Genomic DNA, 19,705 nt, shown 5'->3' on the forward strand with positions numbered 1-19,705 from the left:
TCCTGGATGCCCGCCAGCAGAGTTACCTGACGAAGGGCTTTGTTGAACCCTTCCTCATGTTCAAACATAATGGTCGACTCCAACTCGGCAACCTGCTCCTTGGCCTTAGTAACTTCAAGAGTGAGCTCCTCGTTGGTCTTGGCATGATCCGTTTCGACCTGTTTTAGGCGGGCTACTTCCGCCTTCAGCTGGCGACCCTCCTCCGCCAAGCGCTCCTGTTCGGCCTGGGCGGTTGCCAAACTTTCGGCGGCCTCCCTCTTGGCCTCCTCAAGATCGGCTTCTAACTGCTTGATCTTCTTATCATATTCATCCTGGTTAAGGACCATCTGCTCCAAAGTCAACTGAAGGGAGGCTGCGTTCTTCTTCTCCTTGTCGAGCTCGGCCCGGACCTCCGCCACGCCAGGGCGGTCAGCAAACTTTCTTAGATACCAGGCCAGAGCGGATGTCCGGGTAGACATCTCTAGCATGGCGTTGGTTAGCTCCAGCTCGGACAAGGGTTCAATAAGCGCCCGCTGAGAGGAGCTCATATGGAATTTTGCCCGGTCGCTCATGCTGAACTCCGGGCTGAAAACACCGCCGGGAATGGGGACGGCCAATACCCTCTCCCGCTCTTTCTCTTTGCCCTTGTCCTTACGGGCTTTCTTGGAAGCTGACCGAGACGAAGAGCCCTCTTTGTCTTGGCGTCCCTCAGCAGTAGGATCTTTTCTCTTTCGAGTAGGATCCGCGGAAGTCATGGCCGCCCCAGACGTTGGACCTACTTGGACGGCCGCCATCTCCGGTTGATGCTCCCGGATTCTAATCTTCACGCCTGGACCCCCGGCCTTACCAGTGGGGGGGACCCGTCCAGTCGGAGCGCCGGCAGGAGGAGGGCGCGGCACTGAGGGAGCGCCGGTTGGCCGGGCCGTCGACGAGCTGGCACCGGACTTCTTCCTCACGGTCAGGAAGTTGGATTTGCGGGGGCCCGGAGTCGTCATTAGTTCTGCAAAAAACAAAGAAATTCAGAAAAATTAACGTCAGTATGCGAAAAACGAGCACACCTAATGTGACAAGACCATACCGAACGCCTTTGGTCCACAATCCTCAAGACTAAGGCATTCAACCAGGTGGCGGGCGGAGATCCGGCGAGGGAGGGTGTTAATGGTGCGCACGGCCTCTCGGTCGGGTGCTGTCAAATCCCCGATTGAAGTCGCCCGTATTCGTCGAGGGTCCCTCGTCCAATAGAATGGGAACAGCGGCCTCCCTTCACCATCAGAAAATTCACGGAGGCCGTCCTTGTCAACGATTATTTTAAAATAATGTTGCTTGAAATTTTTAAAGGAATCGGAGAAGGGGCGGAATAGGGTCCTGTCCCGCACCGAGTTAAAGGATACCCAACCGCCAGAAGAAGAAGGGCGGACTTCGAAATAGTGAAAGAAAACTGGGATGGTGGGAGTGACACCCACTGCTGAACACATCGCCACAAACGCCTGTACAGCCGCCCACGAATTGGGATGCAGCTGCGTCGGAGCCACATTAGCTTCCCGAAGAACGGCCATTTGAAAATTAGTAAAGGGCACCCGGACGAAAAGATGGGTGAAGAAGGTCACGTACATGAAGAAGAAATCATAAGGACTAGACCGCCCATCATGAAAGACCCTTTCGTTCAACAAAGTCACCCCGGCACGAATTAACCTCGAATCCTCCATATCCCGTACGATATGGGTATGGCGGATCCGCCATTCCAAATCCTTGCTGTAAGCATAGCAGGAAGCATATCGGCTGGGAACGACGGGAGCCAACTCCGATATCACCGTCCCTTCACCATCCGGCTCGAAGGGTGACCCGACTATGCGAATACCGCCTTTTAGCAAGAACAGAGGCACACCATTAAATATCCGGTCGTTCATCGAGACCGGTGACCCAGGGTCCCCTCCGGAAGACCCAACCGCCTCCTCCAAAAAACGAGAAGAAGCCGAACTTAGAGAATCGCCGCTGTCGCCCTGCGCCGACCCCTCCCGGACTCCGCCCGACGACCCAGAACCTGACTCAATGGACATAGATGCCATTTATTACCTGAGGGAAAAAGAATCTCGAACTCCTGAGTAAAGAAGATAAATGACCCCGTTTAAACACACTATTTATAGGGAAAAATTAGTAACCGTCAGATGCATCTCGGCCGTTTAGATTAGGTACAACCAACGCTCCAGATTTGGCGACGCTTCAGCTCCATTCAATGGGGACGCGCCACGTGTTTTCCCGCCTAAAATTCGAATTCAAAAAGCCCACTGGATAAAGCCCAATTACGGGTTCCCGACCCCCACGCGCCGTATTCGAAATCCTACGTTCACTACGTGTACTAGGACTTGGGGGGCTTGTGTACCAGAGAGTGTCGGGCGCTGTACGAGGGGCGCCGAAGTGCCAGGCGCCGTACGAAGGACGCCCGAAATATCGAGACGCCCGAAATGCCGAGCGCTGTACGAGGGGCGCCGAAACGCCCGAAATGCCGGGCGCCGTACGAGGGGCGCCGAAGTGCCAGGCGCCGTACTTACGACAATGCCTGTACGCAATCGTAAAAGGCACGCCGGAGGCTCATGCGTTGAAGAGCCGGCCCAAGATTGAACCTAGACCCGGTATAAACTCTCCTAACCCTCATGTAGCAGGGAGGAACACCTACCAACCGGGCCGAGCCTCTTTATAAGAAACTTTGAAGAACTCACAAGGAATCTTACCATCACAGAGCAGCCCGGGCGCCGTACTTACGACAATGCCTGTACGCAATCGTAAAAGGCACGCCGGAGGCTCATACGTTGAAGAGCCGGCCCAAGATTGAACCTAGACCCGGTATAAACTCTCCTAACCCTCATGTAGCAGGGAGGAACACCTACCAACCGGGCCGAGCCTCTATAAGAAAAACTTTGAAGAACTCACAAGGAATCTTACCATCACAGAGCAGCCCGGCACAACAGCCACTGCATGAAATCTTGTCCGTTAGGTGACCTAAAGTCCTACGTTCACTACGTGCACTAGGACTTGGGGGGCTTGTGTATCTGCAAGGGCCGAACGCCGTACGGAAGGATCCATGTGGGCGGACGCCCAAGCTAATTGGGCGGATCTCCATGCGGACGAGGCGGACGCCCATATCATATGGGCGGACACGACGAGCAAAACCGGACGCCGTACGGAAGAGCCCACATGGGCGGATCCCGCATGGGCGGATCTTCGCGGACACGGCCAAGCGAAACCGGACGCCGTACCAAAGAGCCCGCATGGGCGGACCCACATGGGCGGATCTCCGTGCGCGCGAGGCAGACGCCCATTTCACATGGGCGGACGTCCACGCCCGCCAAAACACTAATCAACATGACTTAAGGAAAAGTAGCCTGGTTTAAAGGTAAGTAGAAATTAGAAGCTATCGGGCCGTTTTGGGCCGTGATTAACTTTTCACTAATCCCAAGCCCATAGCGAAAACTATAAATACAGGTCCACGGTGAGTGGTAGATAGGTGACATTGAATGCACATTTATTGCTACTACTGAAAATAGCCACTGCTCTGAAACTGACTTTGGCATTGGAGAATCTTTTGTAGGTCTCCACCCCTCCGGATCAAGAGGAGAACAAGAGCGCCAGGAGAGGATCCGCCAAGGAGACAAGACTACGGGAGGACTTGGAAGACTTGGAACCCCACAGCCCTACACATCCGAAACAGTTATTAAAAACCATGAAGGAAAGAAATAGACGATTCTTCAGCCAACCTTCTTAAAGAAGCAAAAGGAACGCAATCAAAGCAAGACAAAATTTAGTGAAGCTCTCTGCCACTTGGTTTGTTTGTGTATTGTAGGATATTTATTGGATAATATTTATTAGATAAAATATCTTAGATATTTTGAGCAGTTAAGATATTTATGAGTAACTAACCAGATTTTTAGGTAAGGTTATTTTTATTGGCCTATAAATACAATGACAGGGCAAAAATCCAGGTACGTTCCCTCTACGTTCTAGAGACTCTAGATAATATTCTACAATGATAAAAAAATCACTTTCTTGAGAACTGAGACTCTATAACTCACGCCTGATTTGAGCGTCAGAGTGTCTTCGCAGGTACCTCCCCCTCTGCTGGTGAAAGTGGACGAGCGGTATGAACTGAAGAAAAGACAAGCAAGCAACACATCAAAGGACCAGCGAGCGACATAGACATCCGGAAGCAAAGAAGACACGTTGGCAAGGTATGTTCATCGGTCCCACAAAATATAGACTGAAACAATTTGTTTCTTCAAGAACATGGTTCCATGATAAAATCAGTCGTGGTATCCATATTTATATCCAAAATCAAACAGTTTAGTTGTGGACTTTTATGAGATAACGGTCAAGCCATGTAGAACAAGTCAATAGCAGCAGCTTCAAACATGGCAACATAGTACATGAAGCAATGGGACTTAACTCGAGAACAGTGTATTACTTTTTTGTTAATTACACCATTGTTCATTTACAATATGTTGCAAAAAAATTGGTTTAAGATCCCTTTAGCAAAGTTTTTCTTTCTTTCTTCACTTGTTAGAATTGTTATTTTTTCATCATAACAGTTAAGTATTTTTGTAACATTTATCAACAATGAAAATATTAACTTTTCTCATAAAAAGAATACACTAAAAAAAATAATGTTTGAAGGTTTCAAAAAGAGGGTGTTACCAAAATATTATTAAGAAGTAGATTTTAGATCTAACTTAATCTTATAAAACTAACTTGTAAGATGAGGTTTGTCCTTACTTATATATTATGAATTGATTTTCTCTTTAGTTGATGTAAGATTTTCAACTCACTCTTTTAATGCGGATGACACAATAAGTCCGATAAATAACACATCTTACTAAAATGAACTCTAAACCATGGTTCTCATACCATGCTAAAAAGTAGATTTTAAGTTTAATTTAACCATATACAATTGGCTTGTAAAGTAAGGTTTGCACCCAATTATATATTATGAAATCATCTTATCTTTAGTTGATATGGAATCAATACAAACATGAAAAAGTCAATATCATTATGTTTTGGTACCAACCAAAATTGGTGTTAATATGGTGCAATACACAATCATTCAGTTACAAGATGATAAAGACTTAAATGACGTACTTAACATCCAGGACTCAATCTATGATTATTTTCAACTAAGTATATTTTCATTCCATTATGTTTAATCATCACATTCCTACCCATAAAAACTATACCCTCCACATTCCTTATTGCATTACCCACCATCCTTCAATGTAAACCAAAGTTATTTTGAAGATTCAAAAGTTAACATATAATCATACATCTATTTTCTTATTATTCCTTCTAATAAGAATAAAATATATGATCGTAACTATCGTGTCATGTCATCGTTATAAATGATTTTTTCCATTTGGGTCTTAGCATGAGAGCAATGCATATCAATTTGATATATGTTAATAGACAAAATTATGGATACTAGCAATATTAGTTAACTTAATTGTAGCCTAGGATTCATTTCATGTTGCTTGTATATATTGGCATATTGTGATCAATGTTACACAACAATTTTGAATATACTTTGGCATCTTCCATATCGAATTATTTTTCATCTCCAAACACTGATTTCAACCATCACACCCAAGATAATATACTTGTTCTGCCTTCACTAGAACTAACACATGATGTTGTAGGACTTCCATCTACAAATTGTGACTGTTATGTGATAGTGAAGACGATATCTTTGAAAATGTAGCCGAGAAGAATGGTAACAACATTCCTCATAAACAACAATCACATGCTTACTTGTCACAATTGTACACCCCTTAACATTTCTAAACCTAATTTTCCCACAGAAATCAAATAGACCCTGAATCTAAACATGTTTTTTTATTCGAGAGTGTATTATATCTTCTAAGATCCTTGTTTGAAGGATTTCACTTTTATGACAAATAAGAAATATTAGACACACTTAAGATGTTCTACATTACAAAGCAATGACTTTACATTGTAACACATTCAAGCCAATTTAGATTAAGAGTGTAATATGTTCATTCATGTTGTGATTGTAGATCTCAAACAACATTGTGGAAAAAAGATTAGTGGGATTTGAAAGGTAAGTATTCACACTTGTGCAACCTCACTCATTTTAGTTAGAAGATCACAACAAACTGAAATCCGAAATCATGTCACAAAACATTTGTGAAACAATGTACATAAACTCATTCACTATAATTGCTAAATTATTACCCGATATTCATGGGGTTCATCATGTCTTATAAAAATGCATAGTTAATGAAGCAACGAACAATTTAAAATGTTGGAAAATAGTCATTCAACAAATTGTTTCTACAATAATGACTTGTTTTATTAAATTTATAGGGTCAATGAAAAAGTTGGATTGAGAAACTTAATAACCCTAATTCAAGAAAATTAAACTTATTTTAGTTATATTTTTACATTCTCATATTCAATTATACTTGCTTTTTGGTATCACTTTTTGGGCTTTACTAATTCAAGTAAAAAAATAGTCGACTAACGTCGCTTCTGAATCACTGCAATCTATATGAGAGTAGTGATTCTAATGGGGGGAAATTTGATCCAATTGATACACCATCAATTGATTCATTTAAAATCAAACGTACAACATTGGAAGGTGTACAAAATATGGAAAGAGAACTTCCATATGTTTGTTTATGCAAATGCACCAAACCACACACTAACACTACTCGCAATAGCTTTACATTTAACTGCTTTTTAACAAGAGATTTGGGAATCACTAAGCAATTGTTAGCCAATGATTGGTAGATTCATGTGATCACGTATCATACCAATTGGTCATACATAACTAAAAAATTTCCTAACTAATAACATGCAGCTTGGCTGATCTTGTATTATTTATTATTGGCAAGACCATAAAGTCCAAGAAAGAATTATATATTTATATAATAAGTAGTTATATTTAGCAATAACTTGGATTAATAATTGTTCTATTTCAAGAGCTATTATCGCATTATTAATAATTGTTTTTTATGATCAGAAAAAGGAATTTAATTTTGGCAGAAATACAGGGAATATTTTGCAGCATCATTATAAGGAGTGTTATGATGCTTCCTAATATTTTGCAGCATCATCAAGTGAAGCAGAAAATTTGTGGATATCGTTTGTGGGTGTGTGTGGTTCTCCATTTTCATCATCATCAACATCACCTTCTTCATCCCCTGCCTCTTCAGGAATTGTTGGTGGGGGAGAAGAGAAGTCTAAGTACGTTCCCTGAATAGCAGAATCCTCATCTGACTCAGAGAGATCTTGAGAGGCAAGTTGGTGATACTCCACAAGCTGATGAAGGCATTGATTTTCTCTCACTAAATTTGCATTTTCATTGGCCAGTCTCGACTTCTCAGCAAGAAGTGCTTCCAGCTGAAGCCTCACCTACACTCACCACAAAATCTATTTGAAACTATAAAATCACAAGGGAGAATCTAAAATTTATGACTTTCAATAGATTCGAGCAATAAACAACAATAAAGTTTGTTATTTTCCAATTTATCATGGTAGTGAAATGATTATGTGATGATTGATTGATTCCTTACCAGATCATCTTCTTCAGGTCTAACTCCTTTTGCAAATCCATCACGCAGTCTCCTGTTCTCCTCTTCAAGCAAACCACACCTTTCTTGCATAAAAGACAAATCTGATTTAATGGACTTCAATTCTCTTGCTAGTGAAGCTGCTTTCGTTGCCATTGAAACGGCAAGCTGCAATGTGCAAATAAAATAAATAAACAACTAGCTGGTAACTTCAGCGAAGCAACTCATATACTAAAAACAAACACCAACATTTTTTGCTTTCTTGATGTTTCTATCCACTGCTTTTTTCCCGTTCTCCTTTTGTGACTCAACGGCACTTTCTTCGCAGTAATCAACATGGTCAAGTTTCCTTTTCATTCCTTGTTTTGACTCCTCTTTCTTCTGTTTCTCTCCGGAATCCTCCTTGTTTTCCACCTTATCATTTTTGCTGTGAAATATGTCAGTTAACGTGGGTGGATTCCCCAATTCTCTAGCACCCTGCAAAAAAATCAGCTACAAGTTTGATTACAGACGATCTTGAGTGAAATTTGAAACCATCAGTAATGAAAAATAATCAATGGTCATATCTAATCAAAGTACAACTTCACCAAACAAGTTATTGTGTAACAATCTCTTTACAACCGAATCAGAATGAAACAAAATTCGGATCAAATCAAGATCTCAATTTCAAATCTTATAATTAAAAGAAACTTGGAAAGAGAAAGTCACAAAAGAAAAAAATGAGCAGGGTTAAGTTCTGCATTGGTCAATCGCACAAGAATGTCATAATCACCAAAATAAACCCTCTTGTCCAAATTAATAGTAGTAAATAAACAAACCTGAAGAGCATTATCCAAATTATTAGATAACATAGAAAGAGTGTTGGCAACAGAGTCAAATCCTCTCATCAGCAACATAGAATCTTCCTTCAACTGGTTTTTTCCTTCTACATTCTACACATATAAAATAGAAAAGAAAAAAGAAAGAAACATCCCATCAATTTAAATCTCAGAGAATCCAATGAAAAATTGAAAATTACATGGATTGTACAAGATAGCAGCAACACCAACCTTCGGGGAGTGAGATGAGGTTCTGGGTTGACGAGCATCGAGAAGCGCGTCGACTCTGCTCCTCAGAGTGCTCCAGAATCGTTTATCAGAGGAAGGGCTGAACTGAGGAGGAGAAGAAGAAGCCATAACGACAGTGCCCTCCTATCACCACAACAAGAAAACAAAGGTTGAGAAACAACAGACGACAGTTTTCAACTTCCGAGGTTAAGAGAGAAGAGAAACCTGGTTTGGGAGGAGATGGAGCAGAGAAGGTGTGTCAAAAGAGGATGTCATTGGAAGAGACAGTTTGAGAAGGGTAACTAAGGAAGCTGAGCTCAACGGCTAGTTTGAAAATGGTGTTTGAATATATGAATAGATGAATAAATGAGTAGAGTTTATTTAACGTTAGGAAATGTATGCGTGACAACTTTCAATAGGAGGGGTCTGTGTAATTAATGCTATTGTATTGAATTTAGAGATATTAAATAAGTAATTAATGATTTAAACAAATTATATGTTGGGTTGGGATACTTTCCATTTTTTATAGTATGTATATAGAAATATTAATGGGATTGAAAATGAAAATATAAATAAAGGTTTGAGCTTTTTATGGTAAGCTTAATATAGTAGAAAAATAAAGATTTAAAAAGGAAAAAAAATAAAGTATTAAATTAATAACAATATAATTAAAAATAATAATTAATATTATTTTATACTTTTTGTTCACAGTATCACTAAATATAATTTTTAGGTAATTAAGATTGTGTTTGGATTTGAAGATGGATTTAAGAAAGTGAATTTAAGAGAAAATAAATATGAATGTGATGTAGTTTGAATTAAGTAAAAGATGATAAAAAATGAAGGGATTTGAGAAGAAAATCTACAAAAGTTAGTGAGTGATAAAATAAATTTGACACATTAAAAAATGTTTTAATTGATAAAAATAAAATATATTAATTATATTAAAATGAAATGTGAGTTATAATTTAAAATTATAAAAAAAATGATGGAATTATATTAAAATAAAAAGGATTTGCAGAAATAAAATTAATTAAATTTTGTTAAGTAATAATGTGTATATTATTATTGTAACTATTATTATTATTATTATTATTATTATTATTATTATAAAATTATGTACATGAAATCTGAGATATTATACCAAATTAAAAAATAATAATTTGAGAAATTATATTCAATTAAAATACTATTGATTTATATTAAGTTTAAATTAAATGCATGGATAAGTTTAAATTAAAATATGCACTAATTTCAATTTATAAAATTATTTTAAATTTAAATGATGTAGTTCGAAATTAATGTTAGTATATGAAATGTTGTAATTATTGATCAAAATATATTAAATACAATACTTCGTAATGGAAATTTATAACAATGGATTAGATGCCATGCTCAAATAAGATAATATTACAATAAATGTATTTGAAAATTTATTATTATTAATATTAATATTATTATTATTATTGATATTATTATTAGTAGTAGTATAATTATTAATATTATTATTATTATTACAAGTCTATTAGTTTTTTTCTTCTGATTATATTACTAATCTTCTCTCACAATAATAAGAAAATTATTTGAGATTGTTTGTGGTTTGCTGCAGCAATGGAAGAAATATGTGTTTACAGATAAGGTAGTCAACATAAGATTAAGCTTTTGTAATGGCAACAAGTCAAAGCTCCGTGAGTCTTTTGCTTATTCAAGATTTGGCTACTATCAGTCTCTTAGACATTTGATTTTGTTTTCATAAATAATTGAAATTGGTGCGAAAAGCAAGTATTAACAAGGAGAATTAATACGTGTAGACCACCAAAGAATTGATTTTCATGTGTAACATCAGAGAGGATAATCGATTCTTGGGTATAGAGGAAGAGAAGAGAATTGATTCTTGGTATATTAGGTGAGAACAAAATTGATTCTCTTATATGTTATAATGTAAGATAATTGATTATTGCATGTAAATATATTTTCTTGATTACTCATTCATTAATAATGGTATGTAAAATATAAAATAAGTTATTTTTCGTTTGAAATAACAAAGATTGGTGTTTATGTAAAGTTTGCAGAAACCATACTAATTTTAGTTTGTAATTCTATTTAAACGTTTATTGACATGTTATTAAACTTGTTGTAATATTAAATATTGAATGTGAGTTTTTATTAGATGAAGTAGACAATAAGGAACCCCACTAAATAGACTATAAAGTGTGAGTTCCATAATCAAATTATGAATTTTAAGTACATAAAAAATATAAATACTTACGATCATTGTTTTATACCATCAAATTCTCCTTGCTTAACTTAAAAAATTTAAGATATAACTAATTTTATAAATAAACAAATATTAATAGCGTAGGTACCAATTTTAAAATAACATAATCTATTTATAATTAAATATATCAAACAAAAGATATATTTTCAAAAGTTCTCGTTATCATGTTGTTTAATTTGGATACTAATATTTATTCATGAAAAATCTAAATGTTGCAATGAATGTATAAATGTATAAACCATTAATATCTAATTCATGAATATTTAATATTTGTTGCAAATAATTTTTATATAGATATATTTTAAAAAATATTAACTGATAAAAAAATTATTAATAAAATAAATATTAATTATTAAAATTTGTTTAAAATTAAATTTTACAAATTAAATTTTTATTTAAAGTTCCTTTTAAAGATATAAATCCTTCAAAATTTATATTTTATAAGACAAAGCATTTGAATATTTCCTTTAAGAATATTACGAAGATTTATTTAAATTACACTTCAAGATTAAATTTTTATTTAAATATATATTTTAAAATATTATTTTCAAATGATTTTACTTAAAATTTTAAAAATAAAAAAAATGTTACATATATACAAAAATATCTGTAGATATCTTTTATGCAAGTACGGGGAAATAAGGAGTATGTCTTGACTCATTGCCATGGCTACATACCATTATTTATTATTTATATTTATGAATTTATATATCCATCAACTTCCTAACGATGTTGCATTTCTTTAATCTAATTCTTTAACCAAATATTCAAAAGTGTTAAATTTTTAACACTTGTGAAAATTACATCCCAAAGTGTTTGAAAAATTGCCTCTTTAGAAAATTATTTTTCAGAATGTATTAACTATTAAACACATTCTAAAAAATATAATCTAGAACATTTACTTATTACAAGATACGTTTCAAAAATAATTTTAAAAATATTTTAAAATGCAAAAGGTACTATAAATAGAATCCCCCACATGTTAATCTTGTACACTTCAAATAGCAAAGGTAAAGGCCCTAATGAATTGTGGACTTAGATGAGGCCCAATAGGTATCTTAGGAGATTATCTGATGACGCCCAATAGTTGTATTAGGAGGCTGGATAGGTCCATTAGTTCATATTTCCGTGTCATGGGTGGTGGTGCGAAAAGGAATTTGGATAATTTCTTACAAATAAAATAAAAAACCATGTAAAATAAAGCTAATTTATATTTACTAATAGTCATAAAAACTATCTTTTGTAAAAACAAGAGATTGGTTTTATAAGAAACTTTTAAACTGTAAATAATTCGGCGTCTTAATTATATTTTATATCCATTTCAATTTCTGAATACTTTGAAAAGCTGGAAAAGAAATATAGAAAGGTCATAAAAATATTTTTTAAATAATTATTTATACAAAAAAAGTCCTTTGGTTGTAGAAATGATTAATGAAAAGGAATAAGGAAGGTTTATTACAAAACTATTCTTATATGCTTCCACTTTTTTGTTGGTTTTCTTTGTCTATAACCGTATCAAAAGTTTTCAAGCATTGATGAACAACATGGATTTTAATATTTTTAATAAAAATAAAATATAATAATTTTTATAAAGTAGTAAACTGAATTTGATGCATGATAAAGAAGTTAGCTTAAGGCTATGTTTGATGCATGGATGCTGAAATTTCAAAGGAGAATAGAGAGAGACGTGAAGAATAATCACATGAGAAAGCAAATGCAACTTTTAATCGATATGCCAAAATTGGATTGGAAGCCCCAAAAGGCAAGTAATCATCTTAGCCATTCACACACTTTGTGCCAAATTTTGATTCCTAAGAAACAAAGAATGTGAAATTGGACTGCTGCATGCATGAGTTATATTAGTCCAATGTTCTAGCACAACTTATTGGTGAACTCAATTATCATTAAATATTTTAATATTATAAAAATGTGTCATAATTAGCATAAAATTGTAAAAAAAAAGTATTTAAATAACTTATTTAATTTATATAAAAGTATGTTATATCTCTTATAAAAATGTAAGAAATAATTAAATAAAGAAAATTTGTATTTAAACTTTATAAGGAATTGGTACTTTGAAATGAAATATTATATTGAATATATATTAACTTCTAAATGCTTTAAAATAAAATTGCATTCTAATATAATTTAATTGGAATGAGGACATAGATAGATCCTATTAAATTGTTTTTGACAAATTCATTATCATCATATTTTTGTTGGGCTGAAGTACATTTAAAGGTATACAAATTTTCTATCTAGTCTACAATGTGTTAGCTTTTGTGTTCACTTTTCTCTTTCTCTTTTAGATGAACAAGTTTTCTTATACTATAGGTGTTGTGATATTCTCTTCTAGTAGGATGATGTGACCTCAATAGGAAAGCTTGTAAACATACATTGACGCTTAAATTAGTTGTTAACGATAATATAGTAAAATTACAATAAATAATAACATAGTCATACCTCATGAACAATAATTATTTATAATATTTGGATAGGTATTGCTTGTTGGGCCTATGATCGCAAGATTACTCCGTTTTAGGGTTTCATTAATGTGTTTACTTATCCTTAGTCCATTTGTAATTTGTCCTTTTACCTAAGTGGATTCGTATCATAGTAGTGACACACATGTCTTTTACTTTTTGGTGCAGGTCAAAATGTCCTCGACCTTTTAGGGGTCTAGGTATACTAGACCTATATATGTACATTAGCCCCCAAAGTCAATACATTTAGGTTGAAAGTTTTCTTAGAGTGTATCAAGTAAGAAAAATTCTTTTGCCTTGGGTTGTTGGATATTCTTAGTCCTTACTGGTACAACGACCCTTTAACCTTGAACATACATTAGGGATGAAAGGCTGAAAAGGTGTGAAGCTGGAATGGGCCAGACCCAAAGTGATGTGATGTTTTAATAAGAAGTGGGGCACGCGTTCGTAAGACCCTACACTGAAATATATACCAGGTATTTTTGTTGTTGCCCAAGCGAATGACTTAGTATTATCTTTCAAAATAATAGCCAAAGTTTCCTCATCTTGTTCCGAAAGAGTAGTCCTAAATTTTAAAGACTTTCTTGACATCACCATGAGGGACTTGGTGTCTCTCACTCTTGGGTCGAGATCTCCTGCTTCAATCTTAGTCTCGGGATGAGTTTTTTGTATATTGTTAGAGGAGTGGTGAACCCATAGAAACTACAAACTGACGATGTAATGTTTTTGTGTTGTCTTCTAATTCAAATGAAATGTGATAATATATTTTGTCAAGGATGGGAGTTTCATAGTTAGATGAGATGTTGATATAAAAACTCCTAAGTTATTAATGGAGGGATGTCCTAGGAGGATGTTTTAAGAAGTGCTTGCATCAAGTACAAGATACCTTATGGATATAGTCATGTAATGATAGTCTTCACCAAACGTGGGGTACAAGTCTATATATCCACATGTTTATACTTTTTCCCTTAAAAATATAACGATTTCGTCGATGTATGGACATATCTTGTCTTCTAGGATTTGTAGTTTTTTGAACGTTTCTCAATAGAGGATGTCTATTACGTTCCTTGATCAACCAACACATTCTTGACTATGAAGTGTTCTATCTCTACCTTAACCATCATTGGATCATCTTGCTTGGAATTTATGGCCATAAAATCTGCGTTGGTGAAGGTGATGGGTGACATACACCTCCTCATGGATGTTGATACTACATTAACAAATTGCATTGTTCTTAGGTGCTTTTTTCTAGTGGTTATTGAGGATCCTCCTCCAGCGAACCCTCCTACAATGGTATTGATGGTTCCCCTTAAAAGGAGTTTGGGGTCATGTTGTTGATCTCCTCTTTCTACCTATTGATTTTTTCTTCTACGATCACTACATTTTCATGTCTCTGGTAATCACACCCTCGTTCTTCACACCTTTTGGGCTTGCTTTAATTTTTCTTGCCCTCCCTTGATATAAAGTGTCGTAGGTGTCTTTCTTGCATAAGTTCCTCTATCTTATCCCTGAGTGTGGAGTATTCATCGATGTTATGATCGAAGTTCCTATGACACCAACATTGTCGAGTAGTGTTCGCATTGGAAGGTGAGTTTACCTTCCTTAGTGTGGTAATGAGGTCGGCATGCAAGGCCTCCTCCAACACCCCGATACTTGGGACATTTAAAGGGGCGTACTTGCTGAACCTTTGTGTTTTGGGTAGAGGAGGTCTAGACGTCATTTTGTAGGTGCTATCTCTGTCTGGTTTTTCGTCGGGCATGTTTTCAGCTTTGAGTTTGTTATTGAATTCCTTTAATTCCTCTAGTCTCGTATATTTGGCTTATCTTTGTTGCAGCTCATACATCACCACCACTGGTCTCTTACACAAGTTGTTTGCAAATGGACCAAGTCGTATAGTTGTTACCATGTGGTGGAGAACGACTTTAGTGATAAGGTTGGGATGTTGATTGCAACCTTGTCGAAGCATTCCATGAATGCTCGCAACAATACTCCTTTTTGCTAGCAAATGCTAATTAGGGTTATGGATGTGAGATGGTGTGGTCTGTTTATGGTAAACTATGTCCTAAAGTGGGAGACTAAAGTGGTGAAGTTTGATGAACCAAGTAAGGGTAGTGCCTTTAAGGAAAGTGGGGAACATTTTGCATAAGATTGCATCTTTAGTTGAATACAAGCTAACTTGGGTAAGGTAGGCATGTATATGATTGTTCGGGTCAGTATTATCATCATACTTATCCATGTGGAGCGCCTTCCATCCTGTTGGGGAGATATCTCCATAATATCATCTATGAAAGGATGTCTTCTGGACATAAAAAAAAATTGTCACTTAAAAAGATTGAATTAGATTCGATTATTTTTATTAAAATGAGTCAAATTAAATATTTAGATAAATCACCTTATGAAATTTCTAAATATTATTTTCTTAGAAAAAATAATGTATATTTTTTCAGGTTCATTTTTTTTTTCATTTTGTGTATTTATTCTATATACTTCATATATATATATATATATATATATATATATATATATATATATATATATATATATATATATATATAAACTAATTTTTTAATTTAGAATCTAATTCATAAATTAATTATAATATTTTTATTTATAATAGAGACTATTTTAAATATTAATGATTTTTAATTTGTACAGATATCTAAATTAATTATTTTTTATCTCTAAAACATTTTATCAAATGTAACAATCTATTACAAAATCAAATTACAAAAAATTGTCCTAAGAGAATAGGTTAATTTTTATGATTACAATATAAGAGCTTTTGGAGAATTCACACTTTTCCTAAATCTTTTATTCCTCCTTGGATTAAATACTCTTCTCTACCAACTAATTAATTATTTATGGCCAATTACTTACATTGAGCTGAAGAAATTCTTGTCTCTTACTGTCTACTTCTCAGTCCTGCTCTTGCGTTTTTTAATGATAATTTTGTTAAAAAAAATCTTGCAAAAATAAGTTTATTTTTGTATATAATAAATTTGTTAAAAAAACATGAACAAATAAGTTTGTTCTTTATATATTTTCTCTATGACACATAAAATTTCAATAGAAACTTTCATTGCTAACTTAAACTTACTAATTAATTGCAATTTCCAATAGTATTATATATTGTTTTTATTAATTATCTCCAATCGTCGGCAATTTACTCATACATACAGTCATCATTCACCAACATGTCTTTTGTCCATAACTGATTCACGATGATAACTTAAACAAAATTAACCAAAAAATAGTCACAATTGAAAAAATTGAACCATTTGACTTTTTCGATGTTATTAAGTGTCATAAATCCAAAGTTAATTCCAATATTGCATTTGAATATAGCACAGCAACCACCACGTTTGATGTGTTTGTATTGTGAGCACCGACACAATGCCAGCCATAACATCGCATGTTTCTGCTGTCTCATTTGAGCTTCAACACCGTCTACTGAAAAGCTTAAATTTTGGATAAGAATTAATCATAGGGTCATCTACAGTTGTTAACACACACTCACCATATATATATATAATTTATCTTTTCTTTACATTGATTCATAATTATAAAGCAGCACTAACTAGCTAAATAAGTTTAAAAATATTATATTATAGATATTTGATTTTTGTTTTTAGATTTAGATTGTAAAAATAATTTTACAAAATAATTTTTTTAAGAAGTTTTCTTTTGGGAAGTAGAAGATTAGTCAACACAAATGAAAATACACATAAATACATATTAAAATTAAAAAAATAATAACAAACTTCAGTTATTTTATTTTTTATGTAAATATGAAAAGTAATATTTTAAAAGTTGTCTTCAAAAGCTATTCTTATCGTGAACTCTTTTTTATTATTTTTCTCGGAAAAAAAAAGTTTTCAGAAAAATAGGAATTAAAGAGACCCTAATTCTCACATAATCGATTAACAGAACAAAAATTATATATCATTCATACATATGTTTTTTAAACCAAACAGAAGGACTTCCTTCTTCTTCCTCTTCTCCTATCCCAAACAAAGGGTCTATTTATTTATTTGTATTAAATTTTGTTAATAAAATTAATCTTTTATAGTTTTAGCTTGTTTAATTATAAAGTTTATATAGTTTTTAGATTTTCTTGTTTGTTAGTTATTTTGTATTTGTTTATCTTTAATATTGTAAAATAAATGTATTTAACATTTAAATACACTTCAAGAAAAAATATTGAACAACTAATTGAAAATGATGAAAATAGTTTTGTGTCACCTAAATAATGTTTAGCGCCACAAACACATAGAGCAAACATAATTGCAAGCTTGCACTGTTGGACAAGACTAAAACTGTGTTGAACATCACTTCTATAGAGGTCAATTCGTTAGTGACAGGATAGTCTGCCCAATTAAATGCAAGTTAGAGAGCACTTAATTATTCGTTAGGTGACAGATAGTTTACCCAATGAGATGCAAGTTAGAGAACACATAATTTTAAGCCTCGTTGGGTGATTTGGGTGAGAGCATCAACGACAATACGTGAAATTAGAGTTTTTTTTTCATGTTTCTTAGAGAGTTTTGGAGTCTTAGACCATTCTCTCCTATTTTTTTGACTTCTCATCACTTTGGGTGTTTGGGAGAGATCCTTGGAGGTTGATAGGAGTGTTGGATTCCCTTCTCCTCCTTAGATCTTCATCTTTATCCATGATTGTTTTTCCTTTAGGGTCAAAGAGTGAGAGAGGTTGTAGATTGGAGGTGTAGATACGAAGGGAAACACAATTGAAGCAGTTGCTAGGTGTCTTGGAAAAGTGTTTGTTCTTCTTTATTATTTCAATTTTTTTCTATCTCTTCAATTTATATCTCTAAGTTGTTCATCATAGTGAACTAAACCTATTTGGGAAATTAGATGTAATAAATTATATTTTTTTGTATTTTTTTTGTTGTGCTTTTCCACTTCTTAGTATTTAGTTTCTGTGATTAATATTTGTTGCAACTTGATCACCCATTTGATTGATGGTTATTAAGGTGTTTGAAAATATTTTTTATAACTTAGAACTCAAACAAAATACTTAATTGAACTAAGACATATTTTTCTTGCTGAGAAAAAGAATTGAAACTTAATAGGTTCAAAATTGTTAAAGATAAGACTTAAATAAATTTATAAATTGATTTTGATATGAAATTGAAATTGAGATAATGGATAATAGATCACAGTGAAGTTAGTAAAATCTAATCTTAACAATGTACATATATCTATGTTAATTTCGTTTTCATATTAATGAAAATATGAAAAAAAAGGTTTATATAAATATGTTATCCGAATTTGTTATTAAATATAAGAGTGATCATGATGTGTTGTATAAATCTTTTAATGAGAAATTTATTATGTTGTGATCGGTGTACTTACTATGTTTTAAACGTTCAAACATTAACATAATAATCAATAAAAAAAAACAATTATCTGCTAGTGTACTTATCAAGTTTAAAAATTCAATAAAAAAAATCTGCTATGAAATAATAGTGTAAAAGAGTAATATTTTTTTCCTCTCTTCCATGGAAGCTTCTCATTGCATTATTGAACTTGAACAGACAAACTATTGTCTACATTAGTAAATTGCATGAAAACCGTCCTTTGCATATCTTAAAAACTCAATTATGAAATCATCCACTGTAGTATATTATATTGAACCTATCCGATAGCAATAGACAGAAAATAAAAAGATTTGACTTTTTTTTCCATAAATATAATACGGAATTTCAATGATTGAATAATCGAAAATAGTAGTAAAAAATGTTTGATTTACTTCGACCAACATTATTATTTTTTATTTAAAATGGTGATGATGGTTGCAGCAGTATCCTGTCCAGATCATTACGTGTCTTCGTCGATTATGATGGCAAATCGAATGGTAGGTCAAGATTCTTCTTAAAGCATGAGGAACTATGAGTCACGCACATGATTTTATTTTATTTTTATCAATTATGTTTCCACATTTGTTGAATACTATACATTATACAAAATCATGAATCAAATCAAATGTATAATGAATCTTAATATAGGGAGTGTAAAAAGTTTTAATAAACTAAACATTTTATGTATGAATTTTAAATACTTATGACAAGAATTAACAATTTTCCTAACATATACTAAAGTTTATAAATCACATTATTAAACTATCATGAATAAAATTTTTAAAGAAAGATTTATATCCTCGTTATATAATTTTGAAAAACCAAATAGACACAGGTCAATGAAGCTTCTTTCGCCAAACAAAATTTACGAAAATAAATATCGTACATAGCTAGTTTTTAATATATTGAAATTTTGTCTCATAAAGTATCATACAAAAAAACATTTTAACTTATTGGCTGTGTTTTA

The 19,705-nt window shown here is 33.8% G+C and overlaps 1 protein-coding gene across 1 annotated transcript; it reads right to left on the reverse strand.

The window, feature by feature from the left end:
* Positions 1–6,884: 6,884 nt before the first annotated feature.
* On the reverse strand, positions 6,885–8,947 carry LOC124839086 (GRIP/coiled-coil protein). The gene is made up of 6 exons (XM_047314829.2): positions 8,825–8,947; positions 8,603–8,743; positions 8,372–8,485; positions 7,803–8,030; positions 7,557–7,721; positions 6,885–7,395 (listed from the first exon to the last, which is right to left on the reverse strand). The coding sequence occupies exons 1-6, from the start codon at positions 8,873–8,875 to the stop codon at positions 7,078–7,080; spliced, it is 1,017 nt and encodes a 338-aa protein (XP_047170785.2). The 5' UTR covers positions 8,876–8,947; the 3' UTR covers positions 6,885–7,077.
* Between the last annotated feature and the right edge of the window lie 10,758 nt (positions 8,948–19,705).

The sequence above is a fragment of the Vigna umbellata genome, chromosome 5, assembly GCF_029865625.1.
Source record: "Vigna umbellata cultivar VRB3 chromosome 5, Vumbellata_1.0, whole genome shotgun sequence".
Classification (NCBI taxonomy): Eukaryota; Viridiplantae; Streptophyta; class Magnoliopsida; order Fabales; family Fabaceae; genus Vigna; species Vigna umbellata.